At 49.6% G+C, this 19,268-nt stretch overlaps 1 protein-coding gene across 2 annotated transcripts in view; it reads right to left on the reverse strand.

Moving 5' to 3' along the window:
- Positions 1-308: 308 nt before the first annotated feature.
- The window catches only part of LOC101615430 (SAP30 binding protein), a 38,653-nt gene continuing 19,693 nt past the window's right edge, over positions 309-19,268 (reverse strand). For both annotated transcript variants that reach the window (XM_012948136.2, XM_004655185.2), the window contains 8 exons: positions 14,463-14,505; positions 8,713-8,801; positions 6,494-6,585; positions 5,928-5,988; positions 5,329-5,380; positions 3,148-3,206; positions 1,749-1,833; positions 309-1,473 (listed from right to left, as the gene is read on the reverse strand). In XM_012948136.2, coding sequence (XP_012803590.1) covers positions 1,292-1,473; positions 1,749-1,833; positions 3,148-3,206; positions 5,329-5,380; positions 5,928-5,988; positions 6,494-6,585; positions 8,713-8,801; positions 14,463-14,505 — 663 coding nt within the window. In that variant the 3' untranslated portion in view covers positions 309-1,291. The remainder of the gene's footprint in view (positions 1,474-1,748; positions 1,834-3,147; positions 3,207-5,328; positions 5,381-5,927; positions 5,989-6,493; positions 6,586-8,712; positions 8,802-14,462; positions 14,506-19,268) is intronic.

The raw sequence follows: 19,268 nt of genomic DNA on the forward strand, positions 1-19,268 counted from the left end.
GCCTCCTTCTCTCTCTCAAATGAGTAAACATAAAATCAAAAAAATAAATTGTACTGGCAACAACAAACTTTGTAAGTCTTCACTTCTAAAACTCATGAATCCTCCTGACCACCTTAGGAAGCTCCAATGCTGCGGCCTGACAGGAGACAGATGGGGGACACTGGACTCCAGACCAGACGTGCGGACTGCCTCCCACAGACCTATGTGCCCTTGGCCAGCACGGAGCCCTGCCCGAGGTGTGCGGCTGGAGCAGCAGCAGCTCTTCTACCTAGGGTTGCAAAGTCCCACCAAGGAGAGATGGGAGCAAGTGTGACTTAATGTTTTATTCCAGGGACTTTAGGAGAGTGTCATACAACAGTACCTGCCACAATCTCAGGGCCACTTTTTTCAGTCTCTATGGCCCACCGAAGCAACAGGACTCTTCACAGCCTGCCTTCCTTGTTTGACACTCAGCTCTTCCGCTGGAGGGTAACTACCCGAAGGCAAAGGGCACCTGGGGCAGACTGTCCCTTCCTGAATCTGGGGCTGGCAGTGACTGAGGAACCTGCTTAGGTCCCAAGCACAGCAGGGAGACCATTGGTACTGCCAGGGGCTGCTGCTGGGCAGAGATAACGGCAGAGGAAGGGCGGGGTGGCAGAAGCCCTCCCGAGAGCAGGGCTTTCACATAAACAATGCGCTGGGGCCCAGCCAGAGCAGGAGGTGATTCATCTCCCCCACTGCGTGGATCCTACTGGCCACGCTCACTGGGCACCAAGGGACTGGAGAAGCCTTGGCCAGGTGCCCACACTTTGCCCCCTCCCTGTGCAGGTCAGGGAATGACACCCCAGCCTCTGGTATCTGGCCCGATTTCAAAAGCCTGGGTGTGTATCCGAAGCAGTGTAGGGAGTGTTCAAGTGCACCCAAGAGCACAGGCCTCTGCTCCCACTTCAGACGCTGCGGAGGTCCGGCCGTGGGGTCAGGGAAGCAGACATAAAGGTGTGTCTGAACTCCTCCTTGAACTCCCACCTGCCCAAGCCAAGAGGCATGCACTGGGAATGACCAGCGAGTTCCTGGGTACTCCTTTGAACAGTGCTATAGGATTCTGTCACCCCACTGTTCATCCTGAGGCAATAATCCCGACTGAGAAGATGGAGGGGCCCTTGAGCTTCACATGGCCTGAAAACAGCCACACAAAGGCTCCTTTTCGAAGGCACCTAGGAGCGCAACCGAGTTCTAAAATATACAAAGAGGCGCCTCCAGTGGGCGGTGGCCACTGGGCTACATAGCCTTTCAAGTCCTGAGTGTCTCCTGGTCACTGCTTGGCTTTCTTCACAATGGTGCCCACAGCAGAGATGACGGTGGTCTTGGAGCCACTGGCGCTTGTGGTGACAGTGACAACAGCTGGTAGGGTGGCTGTGGTGGTGAGAATGGTGGGCTGTGCTATTGTTGTCACAGGGATGGCAGAGTCCCACTTGCTCTTTCTCTTCTGGGCATCTGGAGAAAAGACAGAAGTTAGGGTCAAATCAACCAAAAGCAGAGCCCTTTCCTCACAGAGGAGCCAGAGTGGGGACTTGGAATAGAAATGGAAAGGCCCTGACCCAGGAGTCCTGAGGGCAGTCTGTCAGCTGGGACCGACCTCGGGCTCCAAGCTCAGCCAAGGGCACAGGAGGGCTGAGCCTGGCCACTCTCCCCAGGCTCCCAGAAAACCTGTGCTCCATCTACATAGGAGCACAGCAGTGCTGGAGGGAGCTGGGACAAGATGCCTCTACCTGCAACAGCTGTGCTGGCAGTAGTAGTGGTGGTGGCTGTGGCATTAGTTGTGGTGCCCTTCTTCGTGCCCGTCACAAATTCAATCTGGAGGGAGAGAGGTGAATGAGACCAGTACAGCGCTGGGTCCACTTCCTGTGTCACCTGTTTGTTCCTGGGGGGTAGCAGTTTGGCACTACACAAAGGAGGCACTGAAAAGCGCCCTGGCCGGGAGCATCTGGGGAGGGAGAGGTGCCTGGGAAGAGCTTCAAGGGGCTTTCACCACTCAGAACTTTCCTAACAGATGTGGGATCCCTCCCAGCACCAGAGCTTTCTGCACATGCCCAAAACTGGCTGGCCAGGCCCCTCCACCTCACACCCAAGAGGAGGTGCCACTGCCCACACAGGAGGGCAGTTCCAGCCCCCAGGTGCTGCAGGCACATCCCTGCAGTAAACAAGCCTGGGTTTGGAACAGAAAGGGAAAGAGAGAGATTCAATCAAGGGTTAAGAATGAGAAACCCAGCTTATCCCCTCGCACCAGCTCCCACATTCCTGTTCACCAACCAGGGCCACCAGGAATAAATTCAGGTCCTGCAGTCCCTCTGCTTAGAGATGAGGGGAGGGTCATGAGGGCCAGAGCTGCTCTTAGGCATTCAAGCCTAACAAGGCAGGGAGGGGCTGGTGTCCTGATGCCCAGCTTTCTTTCTTAGAGACTTAGTCATAAAATCACAAAGGATAAGATTTTGATCTTGGAGCCAAACTGATGCTCTTGAAGTGCACAAACCACACTGCTAGGAAGAAGTGGTGCTTAGGACGGGTGTGGCACATGCCTTATTCCCAGCACCCAGGAGGCAGAGGTAGGAGAATCACCATGAGTTCAAGGCCACCCTGAGACTACACAGTGAATTCCAGGTCAGTCTAGACTAGAGTGAGACCCTACCTTGAAAAACCCACCTCCCCCCCCTCCAAAATCGTGCTCAGGATCCTAAAATAAGGGGCCACCTGGCTATCAGGCATGTTATCTATAGGGAAATCACCAGGCAGGCTGCTGAGGTCAGCTCTGCAGGCCAAAAGGGAGCACACCCGGCTCTCACACTGTCAGAAGGAAACACCTCCTACCATCTGTCATTCAGGCCAGGACTGGCACTGAGCACCCACAGGGCTCTGCAGCTATGATGGGGGAGGGCACAATGCAGGGAGCTATAAGATGCCAAGGACGGAGCAGGGGGAGGCTTCTGCTAGTGGAGTCAGAGGCTTGTCACAGCATCCTGCTGAGGGCAGAGGGCATGGCCAACACTGCCCAGAGCCCTGCCAGGCAACAGAGAACACAGGCAGAAAAGCCTACGACTTGTGAGCTCAGCCAACAGGACCTGTGCGCTCCAAGCGCCTACCTTTTCATCCCACGGATCTGTCACAACTTACTTTGGTGCGTTCCTTTTTGGCCTTTTCCAGTTTGTCCATTTCAATCTTCTGGGCCTTTGCTATGGTAACAAGATAGGCAGTTCTGAAGCAGCTTATAACTGACACTAACCAACCTCTAGTTCCCCAGTGTAAAAGGATGCGAAACCCATGAATACCATTGGTACAAGGTCAAGCATTCACTAGGTTTGGTGGTGCATGCGTTTAATCTCAGATCTTAGGAAACAGAGGTAAGAGGATAGCCATGAGTTCAAGGCCACACTGAGACTATATAGTGAATTCCAGATCACCTTGGGCCAAAATAAGACTAAAACAACAACAACAAACACATCAACCCCCTCCAAAATGAACTGGAGAAATGGCTCAGCAGTTAAGGCAGTTGCTTGTAAGGCCTAAGGAACAGAGTCCCATCCCCCAGTACTCATGTAAAGCCAGATGTACAAGGTGGTATGGGCATCTGGAGTTCGTTTGCAAGGGCTGGAGGCCCTGGCTCATCCATTCTCTCAAATAAATAAATTAAATTAAAAAAGAAAAAGAAGCCAGGCATGGTGGCACATGCCTTTAATCCCAGCACTTGGGAGGCAGAGGTAGGAGGATCACCATGAGTTCGAGGCCAGTTGGAGACTACAGAGTGAGTTCCAGGCAGGAAAGTGACTAGGCATTGAACCCAAAGGTCTGGAGGATGCACATCCTGTCGGGAAGGGATTGCTGCTTTTGGGACTGCAGGCCCACTGTGACGACCTTCCTACCGACCAAGAAAGGCTGAATTATGGAATCTTATATGAAATCTTGACAACTAACTCAAAGTAAGACAAATTTTGTGTGGGCCCAAAACATACAGGTACAGGCTAGGATCTGGTCCAGGGACTGCTGGTTTGAGACTGAAAAAATTATACACACACACACACACACACACACACACAAACACACACTACATATATAGAGATCTTTTTGGAGGTAGGGTCTCGTTCTAGCCCAGGCTGACCTGGAATTCATTATGTAGTCTCAGGATGGCCTCTTAACTCACAGCAATCCTCCTACCTCTGCCTCCCAAATGCTGGGATTAAAGGTGTGTGGCACCACACCTGGCTTAAAAAAATATTTTTATTTGTTTTCGTTATGGGGGAGGGAGGGAGAGGGTATGCTGGGACCTCTAACCACTACAAACTCCAGACACATGTGACACCTTGTTCACCTGGTTTATAACTTAAGATTCTGACCTGGGCTGGTTCACCCCTCCTTAAACAGCCTGGTGGTTCCCTGCTTCTGGGAGGTCACTATATTGATGCTAAACATCCAACTGGCATGGTGCACTATAGCCCCTAACTTGTGGATTCAAGCGATTCTCCTGTTTCAGCCTCCCGAGTAGCTGGAACTACAGGCATGCAGCATTTTCAGACTCAAATTCTTTGCAGTTCTCTATGCTGTGTCCTCACTGGTTTCAGAGCACATGGGCCCTGTGCCTAGGGCATTTTGGTCTCTATTCTTTTCCTTCTACCAGTTTCCTCAGTAGGGCCTCCTCAGCCTTTTGGCCAAGCCAGGTGACGCTGCTTGCCAAAAAATCTCTGTTGTACCCACAAATCCCCCTCATATTAATTAAATAGTCATATTCATCCACATTAGAATTACTGGTTTAAACTATTCGTCTTTGCTATGTTCAGTCTTGTAAGCTAGGGCTGGGTACTGTCTTATTCAAGACCAAGTCACTAGCAGCCCCCATAGGCATAGATTTAAAAAAATGGGTCACTAAGCCAGGCATGGTGGCGCAACAACTTTAGTCCCAGCACTTGGGAGGCAGAGGTAGATGGATCACTGTAAGTTTGAGGCCACCCTGAGATTACATAGTGAATTGCCAGTTAGCCTGGGTTAGAGTGAAACTCTATGCTTTAAAAAAAAAAAAAAAAAAGGCTGGAGAAATGGCTTAGTGGTTGAGGTGACTGACTGCAAAGCCAAAGGACCCAGCTTCGATTCCCTAGGACCCATGTAAGCCAGATGCACAAGGGGGCACATGCATCTGGAGGCCCTGGCATGCCCATTCTCTCTCTCCTTCCCTCCCTCCTGTTCTCTCAAATAAAGAAAAATTAAAAAAATTAAAAATAAATAAACAAACATAAAAACATGGGTCACTTAAGATCACTGACTGATAGACTGGGTTGATGACTGCAAAGATGGAAGGCAGGCTACCTAATGCTTCATAGTAGGAGTCTTCAGACCAGCCATGGGGGTCAAACATATCCTGGAAAAGAAAAGGTTAAGCTTCAGCCAGTACAGAAGATCAGGTAAGAAGTGAGATGGATTTCCCTGGCTGGGAGCCCCACCCTCTCAATTACATAGGGTTTTCATCCCTGATTGCCAGCCACAGGGTGGCCAGGAAACTTCTACACAGGAGTACTGAGCAGGAGCAGCATGGTGGTGCACGCCTTTAATCCCAGCACTCAGGAGGCAGAGGCAGGAGGATCACTGTGGGGTCGAGGCCACCCTGAGACTCCATAGTGAATTCCAGGTCAGCCTGGGCTACAGTGAGACCCTACCTCCAACAGGAGAAATGACACTTGATCAGTACCACCACTAGCTGACTGGCAGTGGCTTACACCTGGGCTCTAATTGGTTGGGCTCTAAGTCTGCTGCTGGCATCTGCTGGCTTATTTCAGGGCAGGTACTCCAACAACAGACAGGCCGTGTTCTTTAACCAATAGCGGCGCTCCACGGGCATTTCTGTGGCACCTGATCATAGTCTTGGGAATACCATTACTCTCCAGCCTGTGTGTTTGTACGGGACATACCTTTGGGTAGTTGGTGCCCAGCTCATCAATGGCACAGAACTGGATCAGTTTCTCATAGATGCTAAAAGGAGAAGAGCACAAGAGGTGAGCAGGCTCTGGACTAGTCCCACATCTCTATGCAGAGTAGAACCACCAGCCCCTGGAGCTGTGACAGAGACGAAATCTTTAAATTCAGCTCACTTCTTCCAGTAAAATTTCCGTACCTCAATCACTTCTGGCTCTGCACCCTCCTCAGATGGAGCTCAGGACAAAGTGGGGGAGGGGGGTGTGGAGACAGTGACAGCTACAGATAATGTCTCTGACCTGAATTCAGTTTGCAGGGCTGGGCCGAGGCCACCACTTTCAGACTCACTCATTCCACATTTAATTTGGATCTAACTGGTAAATATCCAGCCACCTAACACAGATGACTATGTCTAGTAGGTAACTAGAGTAAGGAGAAGCCTGGGTGATGGTCCTCTTGAGTTCAAGGGTCATAGCTGGGCGTCTCCCTACAACCTCCACGGGGGTAACGTGCAGTCCAACATCAGTGAATTGACTGGCCTGCAGGCTGGTGGCAATCTCACCTGGGGTTCCGAAATTCTTTTTTCCTTTGAATAATGTAATTCATATCCATTCCCTCCTTGATTTTTCGTTCATAAAGTTTCTGGATTTTGTCCTATAGTGGGGAATAGAAGGATATGCATGACAGAAGCCCACTCACCCACAATCTAGTCTGCACCATGAACACAAACCCCTACAGCCACATGAAGCCAGACTCAAGCTGTATTTTCATTTTCCATCCAGCCTTTGATTATGTACAAACAAGACAAACCCAAACTAGTCTGTTTCCACTGCTGATTCCTCCAGATCTTCTCTGGGTGTCGGTACAGTGAGTAGGGAAAAGGTCAAGATAAGGAAGGCACAGAGAAAATAACTTTTCTCACTTTTCCCCCCCCTGAGGTAGGGTCTCACTAGCCCAGGCTGACCTGGAATAAACTATGTGGTCTCAGTGTGGCCTTGAACTCACGCTGATCCTTCTATTTCTGCCTCCTGAGTGCTGGAATTAAAGGCGTGCACCACCATGTGGCTCTCACAAACTTTCTACAATATCTTTTTCATGCAGGTTAGGCATACTCTCCTGGGATATCTCCTCTGGGATATTCCTCTACTCTTATGTCTTTTGTGAGGCGGCTCACAGACAGCTGGCTCATGTCATGGTGAGCAATAGTCTGTCAAGAGTTTTATGTCAGCAACACCCTTCCCAGACAGATCCTCAGGCCAGCTGTTTCACAGGACTACCTGGCCAGAATCCAGGCTCACCTACGATAGCCAGTACAGGTGTCCTCAGGAAAGGGACTCTGCTCAGCCCAGAGATGATGCCTGAGGCAGAAGGCATGAGTGTCACCCAGTGCCAGTGAAGAGGCTGAAGATACTCAGAGCAGAGCATATGACCCAGGAAGGTGGGTATGAGTCCAACTCAAGATCTAACTAGAGCTTCCCCTACTGACAGTGAAATGCAGATTTCTCCAAAAGGAAAAGATTTGGGACACAATTCACCCACCTACAAGAGGTGGGCAGGGTTGGAGTCTGGAGGTACCATGCAGTGCCCCTTAGAGCTTCTCAGGAGAGGTGTCCTACTCCCCTGGTCAGAAGGCCAAATTTTTCTGCCAAGATAGGGTTGAAGAAGCACTGTTAATCAAACACTGAACTAACAGGGAAGAGAGGCTGCTTTCCCCAGTGTCACCCCCCTTGCTACTGCAGGGAGGCCTTACACAGCAGGCTCAGCAACGACAGGCTGACTTAGTTTCGCTCTCCAGGGTACCAGACAGATTCTGTTATCTGACTGCTCAAACTGCAGCAAGGTTTCTACCCCTACGAAGATTGAAAAAGGAAGAGAACTACTCTAAACTTCAGGACTGAGTGGTTGGTTGTTTCTCTGGCAGTCTCTGACTTGTTCTTACAGGCTGACACCTGCCTGGCAGGGAGGGTGACGCCATTCTGAGGGATGATGGGGAAGGAGGTAGACACTTAGCAGAGGAGGAGACTTCTGGGAAAGAAAGAGAATCTGCGCTGCGCCCCTAGCCCTGCCTCTGGCCCTCCCCTGGTCTGCTGCATTCCTTAGTCCTAGAACCCATTAGTCACCCATCCGTTTGGGTGGTGCCATGGGCTTGCTGTGGGATCAAAGGCACAGCAGGTGGACTGGGTCCACGATTGTGTAGCCTTGGGCATCTTCTCTACTGTCAGTCACCAGGCCCCACTCACAGGTAAGCTGCAGAGGGACAGGAGAAACAAGCACGAAGGCTGAGATCTCAGCCGTGCTGAGGTACTGTTTCCAGGGAGCAACTGTACACACGAACAGCCATTCCTTGGGATTTCAAAACCTCAGGTCTGCAGGCAAGAAGCCTCTGATTCAGCACAGCAGGAAATGAGAATAGGAAGTTAACAGACTTATATGCTGTGCTTCTGAATTTTGGGCCCTTCTGAGATGTTCCCCCGGCTCAGACGGGTTGTAGGGAAAAGGTACATTGTTTAGGTAGAGTTAGGATCTTACTGAGGGCAGGCATGGCCAGGGGTGGGGGTGGGGGGCAGCACCATCTCACAGGTGTGTTGGGGGGGTATCAAATCTCAGACTCTGGCAAACAGGAGGTACTCAGGACTGCAAGTTCCTATTCAGTGCAGTTTCTTTGACATAGCCTTAGTTCTTTTCCTTGCCATGGCTTCTTTTAAGGTCATTACCATATCTAGACTGTCTAATTCAAGCTATCTCATCACATGGGACTCAGCACCAAGGCCTTGCACTTACCTGTAAGTGATTTGAACATCTGCCAGGGGGTTCTGGGGGTATCTTGATTTCATCAGGTGACATGTTCCGGACCCGTTCAGAAAAGGAGGCTGTTAAAAAAACAGAGTAGGGGCTGGAGAGATGGCTCAGCAGTTAAGGAACTTGTCTGCAAAACCTAAATACCCAAGTTCAACTCCCCAGGTCCCACATAAACCCAGATGCACACAGTGAAGTGGCATATACATCTGGAACTTGGGTGCAGCCGTTGGAGGCCCTAAGTAACACCCATTTTCTCTTTCTCTCTGTTCACAAGTAAATAAATAAACTATTTAACAATAACAAAAGAAAACAGGGGAAAATTCTATAGGAGGTAGTTAGGACAGAGGACATAAAAACACACAGAACATTTCTGGACAGGGACACATGCTGTGAAAACAGTAAAACAAGGTGTTCAGGTGTGGCTTCTTGGAGCGTTTCACCTGAGTTGAAATCAGATGAGAGCCCGCCATGTAGCCAAGTGCCAACCTGGGGGAAGGGAAATTCAGGCACAGAGAATGGATATAAATTAACATACGCTACCACTTTCCAATGACTAGCTTTTTGTTTGTTTGTCTTCTGAGGTAGGGTCTCTGGCCCAGGCTGACCTGGAATTCATTACGTACTCTCAGGGTGGCCTCCCAAGTGCTGGGTTTAAAGCAATGGCTAGCTTTTAAGGAAAGGGTATGTCTAGCAATATGCTGGAAAATGCTTAGCCAGCTGGAGGAAGGATAGAGGAGGCACTATATCCAAAGCCAATTCCTGTGGTGTAATCTCCTGCCCTACCCAATCTCAAACTATCAATGTAGAGATACTGAACTCTGGGTTGAGAAGACCTATCCATCAGCTCAGTGAGCCAGGTCTAGCCTCTTACAAGGTCAAATATAAAACAAACCTCTTAGGACTCTGGAAATCAGATCTACTTGATGCCACTCTTCCTGTCTAGGGCTGACCTGCCTAAGCTATAGGAGAGTGTTTTCCCTAGGTTTTGGGCACTAAAGCATCCCAAACTGCTAGTGCATAAAGAAATTTAAATTTTTACCTGCTTGGTTATTAGTTCAGGATCTTTCTAAAATAAACCAACCAATTCCCTCATGATCTGTCTAATTATTTTTGTGAACAAAAGGCCCCATTCTTATGTGAAGAACCATAACTCTCAAGGTCAAGTCCTTCAGAGACTGGCCACTGCCCACCCAAGGCTTGCCCCTCTCCTCACTCCTTCACTGTAGCTCCTGGCCACTCTGGACTGCAGCCTTGCCCTGGATCACAGAGACAATGCACTGTTTGTTGCAAGAGTCTATGTGTGCTCTTTGAAACATTCTCTCATGAAAAGGACCATACAATCAGCAAAAGCCAGGCAGAGCAGGGCGGGGCAGGAGAAGGGAAAGAATGAACAAATGACCAGTAACATTCAGCCAAGTACTTCCTGGAGACCTACTGTGTGCCAGGCCCTGAGCTAAGCCATTTCTGAGAGCAGCTCTTAGTGCCTAGGTGGAAGGGGCTGGCCTAGTTCAGCACTCCTGCCCCAAAGCATTATAAAGCATTACATATCATGTTTTAATCCCAGTCTCAAGGATTTTTTTTTTTTTTTTAAAGGACACTCTCATTTAGGGTCCAAGGTTGGCTCAAACTCCTGGGCTCAAGTGCCTCCTGATTGTCTGGGACTGCAAGTGTGTACCATAGCACCCAATTTGGATTAAAAGTGCTTTGATCTCTGCTGAGTTTCACCATTACTGCAATGAACACATTACTGAGTAAGGCTGGGGACAAGGCCCCAAGACCCGGTCAGTTCAGCTTCTATGGTCCAGTATGTGCACACTGCAAACACATGGAGGTCAGAGGTCAAGCCCAGTACAGTGTTTAAACACAAGTTCATGTGCTGGCTTTCAATGCCACAGTGGATTCTCACTGGACACGCCCTAAGGATAGACAGGGTGATATAGTTCAATGGTTCTGCTGTAGCCCAAGGGCAACTTCCACCAGGGGACTACACACTTCTCTGCCCAGCACCTTTCTTCTCAAGGAAGGGTGCTACCCAGCTCAGCTGGAATTCAATACCCACTTTGACTTCCCCCATGTCCCCAGCCTGGATGGGCAGGACTAGGCCTGAGCTCAAACAGGCTACAGAGACCAGTTCAGAGTGGAAGCAGCTGGAAAAAAGGTGGTCCTGACATTTCATGAGCATCAGTAATAAAAGCAAGGAGGCTTTGGCAGGCACTGGGCACATAGAGGAGGAGGGCTGGGGAGGGTATGTTGCATGTGACCGGGAGACAAAGAGTGCCCTTTGGCATTTGCCAGGAAAGCTTTCCAGAAAAACAGGGTGTGACACTGTTGCCACAGCAACCCCCCACCCTCTGGGGCATGAGTGGTAGACAGTAAAACAGGAGCAGGGAAACCCCTTTTGAGCTGAGGGAAGGGGGTGTAGCAGCAGGAGTATTCCTAGGAAATACAAGACAATGAAGGGACATTTTCACATTCAGGAAAACAAAGGTTTACTGCACAGATTTCAGGAGCGATTTTCCACTGATTTTCTTTCCGAAGTCCCAGAATGAATCCAGTGTGGAAGATGTTAGCCCATGCACCTTGTTTGGAAGAGCCAGAGCCCCAGACATTTTTCCCAGGAAATCTGTCAGGCCACGCCTGTGTCCAGACACTTGGAAGCCGCGTGTATGTCTGTGGCTGCTGCATGGACATGCTGGGGGTGGTCTAGAAGGGCAGCTACATGTAGGATTTGAGAAGCCTGCTGTCAGCATGAGCCACACTGCACATCTATGTCACAAAACATTGCAGTCTCCAAAGCTGCAGGTAGGAAGGACCCTGAACAGAGCATCTAGTCCCACAGGCTTGGAATATAGGACACGGCAGGGCAGGAACCCAGCAAGCAAGCACGGGTGTATGTGCTGAGGATGGCTTTAGACAACTTGAGGGAGCAGTAAATAGGCAGTGGGCTGTTCCCCACTTGAGTGACCTGGAGAGCCGACCTGGTTTGCCACATGATATCACGGTTCCAGGCATGGTTAGGTGGGGGGATGGGTGGGAATGGAGGGTACAGCCCTCAATCAGGCGCGGCAGTGCTGGAGCCCAAGAGCTAGCTCCTTGTTGTTCATTTCTGGGTGGGGCTGTCTGTGTGGGAATGCTTCCACCCATACCACGGGAGCATTCGGAGTCCTGACACCCACCGGAGTGAGTAACCAACGGAGGTGAGTTCAGGTAGAGGGTTAGCAAGCATGGCATTAACACTGAAACCACTACGAAAGAAAGAAAGAAAGAAGGAAGGAAGGAAGGAAGGAAGGAAGGGAGGGAGGGAGGAAGGAAGGAGAGAGAAGCCACTCTACACAAAACTAAAGACATCTCCGGTGCAGGAGCCGCCGCACCACCTACTCAGTGCAGAGGTGAGAAGCTTTAAAGATGCATGCGCTTGCGTCTTCCGTGCCGGAGTGAGTAAACGCACTGTGCTGTGCCCTACAGTAAACTGTTCCTCAGTGGAGGGAGAGAAAGAGAAAAGAGGGAAAAAAAGAAGACATGAATGTGTGCTCAGACAGAAGTTCTCAACCTGGGGTGATTTTGCTCCCCAAGGGGGCATAGAGTAATGTTTGGAGATACATTTTGTTATTTCACCTGTGGGGAGGAAGAGAAAACACTTCTGGTATCTAGTGGGTAGAGACCAATTCTGTGGCTAAGCACTCTATAATGCAGAGGATGGCCCTCCCAACAGGGAACCATCATACTATTAAAAAAAACAAAAAAAAAAAAACAAAAAACAAGGCGTGGTGGCGCATGCCTTTAATCCCAATACTCGGGAGGCATCCTGAGACTACAGAGTGAATTCCAGGTCAGCCTGGGCTTAGAGTGAGACTCTACCTCTAAAAACCAACAACAACAACAACAACAAAAAAAAGCAAAAAATAAACATGTCACAGAGGATGGGTGTGATGACATATGCTTGCAATACCATCTCTGTGGAAGGCTGAGACTTCATGATTAAGTCCAATCTGGTCTACATAGACAGATCTTGTTTCAAAAAAAAGGGCTGGAGAGATGGCTTAGCAGTTAAGCGCTTGCCTGTGAAGCCTAAGGACCCCGGTTTGAGGGTCCATTCCCCAGGACCCACGTTAGCCAGATGCACAAGAGGGTGCACACATTTGCAGTGGCTGGAGGTCCTGGCGTGCCCATTCTCTCTCCCTCCCTCTCTGTTGCTCTCAAATAAATAAATAAAAATAAAAAGCCTGGTACTGCAAAGTGAGTTCCAGATCAGCCTAAGCTACAGTCAGAGACCCTACCTCAAAGGAAATTTAAAAAAGCACAGAGAGAAAAAGTTGGGAGCTGAGCCAGTTGAAGCCCACATACACATTCCACCACTGGCCGGACACTGACGTGGACAGCTTGCTCTCTAACCCCAGACTCAGCGCTTCTTAGCTGGAATCAGAAGACTTCAGAGGAACATGGAGAAGAGAGGCTGTAGCTTCCAAAATTAGGGCTTATGGACACTCACTAGGAATAGGCCATTGGCCTTCTCTGCCCTTGAAGCCAATTACCACATCCCTACTGTGTTATTTTCTTTCCTTCCTCCCTCCCTCCTTCCTCCCTTCTTTCTTTTTTCTGGTTTTTGGAGGTTGGTCTCGCTCTAGCCCAGGCTGACCTGGAATTCCCTATACAGTCTCAGTAGGGTCTCAAACTCACAGCAATCAATCCTCCTACCTCTGCCTCCTGAGTGCTGGAATTAAAGGCGTGCGCCACCATGCCTGGCTGACTGTGTTGTTTTCTAAAGAACATCTCTAAGGTTAAAGAAGACCCTAGTGTTGATAGGATCTGAAAGCTCTGAACTCCATCTATCAGTAAACCCAGGGATGAAGGCAGAATCATGCTGAGGGTCTGGAATGCTAAGAGACACCCTGTTTCCACCCGATCAGTTCTTACAAGATGAACTGAGTGATTAATTCCCAGCACTTTAGATGGGGAAAACCAGAATACCCTTGCCTCCAACCCCCAGCAAAACGGTCCTCCCTTGGAGAAAGGACAGAGAGGGACACTGGAGGAGCACTTCTAGGGTAAGTCCCTGGACTCTGGACACCAGGGCTGGAGTGAGTGAGCTCATCAGGTACTGGGCTCTGCAGGTATCCTTTGGAAGCAGAACCAAACCAAGTAGGAACCTACTTTCTAAAGATTAGCAGAACAGCCAGGTAGAGCAGGTAATGGCTGTCACAGAGGAGAGCCTGACCCAGTGAGAGGTATAGCCTTACCAGTAACTTTCCCTGGGTCGGGCTTTTGGGGCTGGCACAGGACATGGCTTTGCTCATTCAGGGTTACCAAGGGCCCCAGATGCCAAGGCTGTGAAGTATATTCCTACCTAGGTACAAAGCTAAGTGCCAGCAGAGGCTGACTCCCCGAGCAACATGAGAAAGTGGAGAGGGAAGAGCAGTACAAAGCAGAGGCCAGGCACACGTGGCCAAAGTGAAGAGCAGATGGGCCCGGCTGAAAGGAGCCTGAACTTGCACTCGACAACACTGGCAACTGACCAAAGCCCAGTAAAATGCATGAAGAATGTGCTTTTCAAAGAGCTAGGGAGGGGGGGTGAGACCCAGTCACCCTAGGAAATGCCAAAGGCCCTGAGGGGGAGTATGAAGAGAGACTGCTCACAGCAGAGAGATGCCCCAAGGATCAGAGGCATGGGCAGAAGGCAACCTGCTCAGGGCCAGGCTCAGAAGTATGCCCCTGAGGGTCCCTGGGATACTTACCCACTAATTCCTGGGGATCTCGCTTCTCTACTTCTGTATTATCCTGCAAGAGAGCAAAACACAGAGGTGAGGCTGGCCTTCTCAGCCTGTCACTCTCTTCGTTGAGGGCCCACCAGGGGCTTTCGGAAGCAGGGGAAGGAAGGCACTGCTAGTCTTCTAAGAGTGCGCACTGCTTCAAGGGTCCTGGGATGACCCCAACCTCAGAACACTTCTCCCTCACCATTGTAGCTAGGAGCTCCCCAGCCACACATCATTCTCCCCCCCCCCCCCCCGGGCTCCAGGAGGGATCAGCACTGCTCCGTGCTGGTGAGAGCCCATCCAGCAGTGATCCTGCCCTGACTGAACATGCATGACCCGGACTGCTTCAAGAGTGACCCATGTAAAACAGTCAACTTCCAAGAGAATTTTCCTATTTTTACTTTAGCAAAATAATAACAAAAAAGCATAGACCTTATCACAAGGACTATGGGCAGCTCCAAGAGCCTGTTTAATTAATGAAGCTCCAGGAAGACCCCTGACTTGAGGAGCCGCCCCCCCTGGCTTCCAGCTCTCCTTCCATTGGCTTTACATTCTCCCCAAAGAAAAGCTTTCAATACTTAATGCAAACAGCCACTTCACATTCTGTAGAAACCAGATTCAAAGGCTCAACTGCTTCACGGTAACCACCTCAGCTTAAGCAGATCAAGGCGGAGACAAGGAGTCAAAATCCAGGATACAAGCTTATAGCCCACAGGGAGGAAGGCTTCCATGTGTGCTGGCCGCTTCATTTGTAAAATGGCAAGGTTATGCCTGCCCTCCTAAAATTCAGCAAGACCAGGGGTCTCAAGTGCCACTGTGAGCTAGTAATCAGAATGGCAAAGCTGAGCTCACAGAAAGGTGTTGGATCTCACTTCCCTCCCTTTGCTTAGAAGAGACAAGACAGTAACAGCTCTGCAACAAGATCTCCACATGAACACAGCTGTAAGCTGGACTCTCTTGGCACTAAGTAATGCTACCCCAAAAGGTGTGTGGAAGGTTTCCAAATGCCCTCCCCAGCAATGTATGGCCTTGGCCAAGACCAGACCCCTTCCTCTGAAGTCCCTCCTGATCCCGACAGTCCCAAAATCCTCTCTTTTCTGAACAGTGCAGCTATTCATTCAATCTGCAGGGGTACAATGTTGAAAAGCCAGGCTGCTTAGCAACCCATCCCTCCTAGCCACTCACCCTCCGCCAATCAGGTAGGCAAAGAGGAGATCCAACTGGGCTAGAGTAGAGACAGGGCCAGGAGGCAGGCCTGGAAAACTGCCACTTCAAGTTCAGGCTGGAGTCATAAATCAACTGCTGGATAGACAGTGCCAATTTCTCAGGGGACCAACAATTACTTTGTTACAGCAACTCTGGAGAAATAATGTTAAATGCATGCCAGTAACAAAATATGGGGCTGTAAAATTCCTTAGTTTTCCCCTAGAAGACCAATTGTAGGAAGACAGCTGGGCATAGGGAAGACTGGATTATGAACTCTAAGGGACCCAAACTCTCTCCTTCCCAAGGTCTAGTAGTACCCTACCAGCTCTCTTTCATGGGCAGAAATGCAGAGTTGGGGAGTAGGCCTGGTATTCACTGGTATTCTAATTCAGTGCCTGCCCCCTCCCCCTTTTTTGGTTTTGTTTTTCGAGGTAGAGTCTCACTCTAGTCCAGGTTGACCTGGAATTCACTCTGTAGTCTCAGGGTGGGCTTGAACTCATGGTGATATTCCTACCTCTGCCTCCCAGTGCTGGGATTAAAGGTGTGCGCCACCACGCCTGGCTGCTACCTGAGTTTTTTTTAGTCCTGTCTCTGGAAAAAAAATATTATCTACTACTTTGAGTAGTTGATAGCTTTCCTTAAATTTAAAAAGACCTAGAGAGAAAGATGTAGAGAGACTATCTCCTACCAGTCTTGTCAGATACTACTGGCCTCCTATTGGCCACACCTGTCATGTTTTGGGTAATTCTGCTTTTGATCAACAAAGCTGGGTATGAACCTTGTGAGCCCCAGGTCCTGCCCCTGAAGATAGCATCCCAAGTCCTTTGGGCATACGAGGTACACTCTGCCAAAAGTGCTCAAGTGATAGCTGCCCGGAACATGAGGAGTCAGGAGCCCAGACAGCAGCATCTCCTGTTCTTAATGATGACAGGTCCAGACTTCAATAGCACTGAGGAAAGCTCAGTCAGAAGAGGAGACTGCTGAGGATGAGGAAAAACATCCCAGAGATGCCTTTTCAGGGCCTGAGAGCACAGCTCAGTGGTAGCCTAGCATGCATGAGTTTGACTCCCAGCCTGTAAAAGCAAGCAAGCACACACCTCCCTCTCCACTTCTGGCTTAGTAGCATGGCTCCTTCAAGGCCTCAGCCACCAGTGGCAGGGTGGGCAGAACTGAGAAGGGGCTGCATCATATTACAAAGACCCACCCAGAGAGGAAGGCTGCACATTCAAGGCCAGCCTGGGCACCAAGAGTGGTTGAGAGCCTTCCTTAAATTAAAAAAGACCTAGAGAGGGGCTGGAGAAATGGCTTCGTGGTTAAGGCACTCACCTGCAAAGCCTAAGAACCCAGGATCAATCTCCCAGGACCCACATAAGACAGAATACATCTGGAGTTCATCTGTAATGCTGGAGGCCCTGGCATACCCATTCTCTCTCTGTCTCTCTGCTCCTCCCCCCGCCACAAACAAATAAAATAGTTTTTTTTTTCTTTTCTTTTTTTTTTCAATTTTAATTTTTTATTTATTTATTTGAGAGTGACAGACACAGAGAGAAAGACAGATAGAGGGAGAGAGAGAGAATGGGCGCGCCAGGGCTTCCAGCCTCTGCAAACGAACTCCAGACGCGTGCGCCCCCTTGTGCATCTGGCTAACGTGGGTCCTGGGGAACCGAGCCTCGAACCGGGGTCCTTAGGCTTCACAGGCAAGCGCTTAACCGCTAAGCCATCTCTCCAGCCCAATAAAATAGTTTTTAAAAAGAAAGACCTAGAGAGAAAGATGTAGAGAGAGCACCTCCTACCAACCTTGTCAGATACTAGGTGGCCTCTATGACACTGAACCCAATATCCAGGACAGCTACAGAAGGATGGGAACACGCATATGAGGAAGAACTGCAAATGACAGCCAAGAAGAGGGAAGAAAGGCTCCCATCAGTAAACTGCCAGTAGAGTAAGAAACCTGCTCTAGGAGACTCCTCATGCCCTTAACAGGCCAGTAGGGAAGGGGGAGAGAGGCATGAGGACACAGGTACAAAGCAATAAAAATAAAACACTGTGCTGCTTTTCTTCCCCAAAGAAGGGTTGTGAAATACGCAGGAGATACCTGTCTGAACTTGTACAGAACCTTCCCTCTGGCTTCCAGTTGGTCAAAGCAATTAACTCAGCCTGGAGATCTATTTGCCAGACAGCTGTCTGCATCAGCCAGGAGACAAGAAGGCCCTGAAGCCAAGGGACTCTTCCCTCCAGGAGGAAAACAAAAACCGCATCACCTTAGGTAAGAGCAGCTCTGAGGAGAAAATGATAAAGCTTTGCAGCCCCTGGTTCATATCAAGACACGAGAGAAACCAAAGTAAAACTAAAATTCACAGCTTTTGACAGAAGCCAAATAAGAAAGGGAGAAAAGAACAAGAGCACATAGACCCAACCCCAGCCTGGCACAGTAGCAGCTCACACTCACAATCCAGAACTCAGGAAGCAGAGTGGATCTCAGATTCTAGGTACATGTCAATACCCGGCCTCAAAACCAACCAACCAAGCAACTGAGCCAGGTGTGGTAGAATTCTAGAGGCTTATCATGATCCTGTATCAAAAAGAAACCAAATTTGGAGACAGACACTCCTCTTAAATTTGTAACTTGTTTCCCCCTTTGCCTTGCAAGCATTCACCTGAGACTAAAGTCCCAACAGCTACAACATGAGATGGCTGCCAAAGTGTGGAGAATGGTGCTGTGACTCTGCCACTTAGTCAACAATTCTGACCAAGGCCTCTAAGAGCTCAGGGACAGGGGCCTTCTGTCCTCAGGAGCCAGGGAACAGGGAATATGGATCCCACGCAAAGGAAGTAACAACAACTTGGAGCTATAAAGCCAGAGGAGCGGCCATGGGAGTGAGCTGGGAGGCAGCAGGCCCTGATGGAGAAGGGGAGAGGTTAGTTCACAGCCAGCCATCTGCCCTTTCTGGAACCAGACTCACAAACACGCACAGAGCCCCACTGACAAAACCAGTCACAGCACAGACAGCCTCTGGCATCTAGATCTGCCAGCCCACATGCTTTGGAGCAGTAGGCACAGGGAGAGCATTCAGCCAGGCAAGGCAAGCTCACAACAGGCTGGGTGCTTTCAGTCGGACAAAGTAATCCAGCAGGCAGGAAGGCAGACTGGCAAACAGCACCAACCAACCTTATATTCTCTCAGACCCGTGACAGCTATGGAGTCATAAAGTACGATGCCAACTTCTTTAATATGCAGAGTTTACTTTAAAAAAAAAAATCCTCATTGGGCTGGGGAGATGACTTAGCAGTTAAGGTACTTGCCAGCAAAGACAAAGGACTCAGGTCTGATTCTTCAGTACCCATGTAAAGCCAGATGAATAGAGTGGCACATCAATCTGGAGTTTGTTTGCAGTGGCTGGAGGCCCTGGCACACCCATTCTCTAACTTTTTTTTTCTTGTCCAGGTAGGGTCTCACTCTAGTCCAGGCTGACCTGTAACTCATCATGTAGTCTCAGAGTGCCTTGAACTCCCAAGTGCTGGGAATAAAAGCGTGAGCCACCATGCACGGCTCTCTTTCTCTCTCTCAAATAAATAAATAAA

This window comes from Jaculus jaculus, chromosome 9 (assembly GCF_020740685.1).
Source record: "Jaculus jaculus isolate mJacJac1 chromosome 9, mJacJac1.mat.Y.cur, whole genome shotgun sequence".
NCBI lineage: Eukaryota > Metazoa > Chordata > Mammalia > Rodentia > Dipodidae > Jaculus > Jaculus jaculus.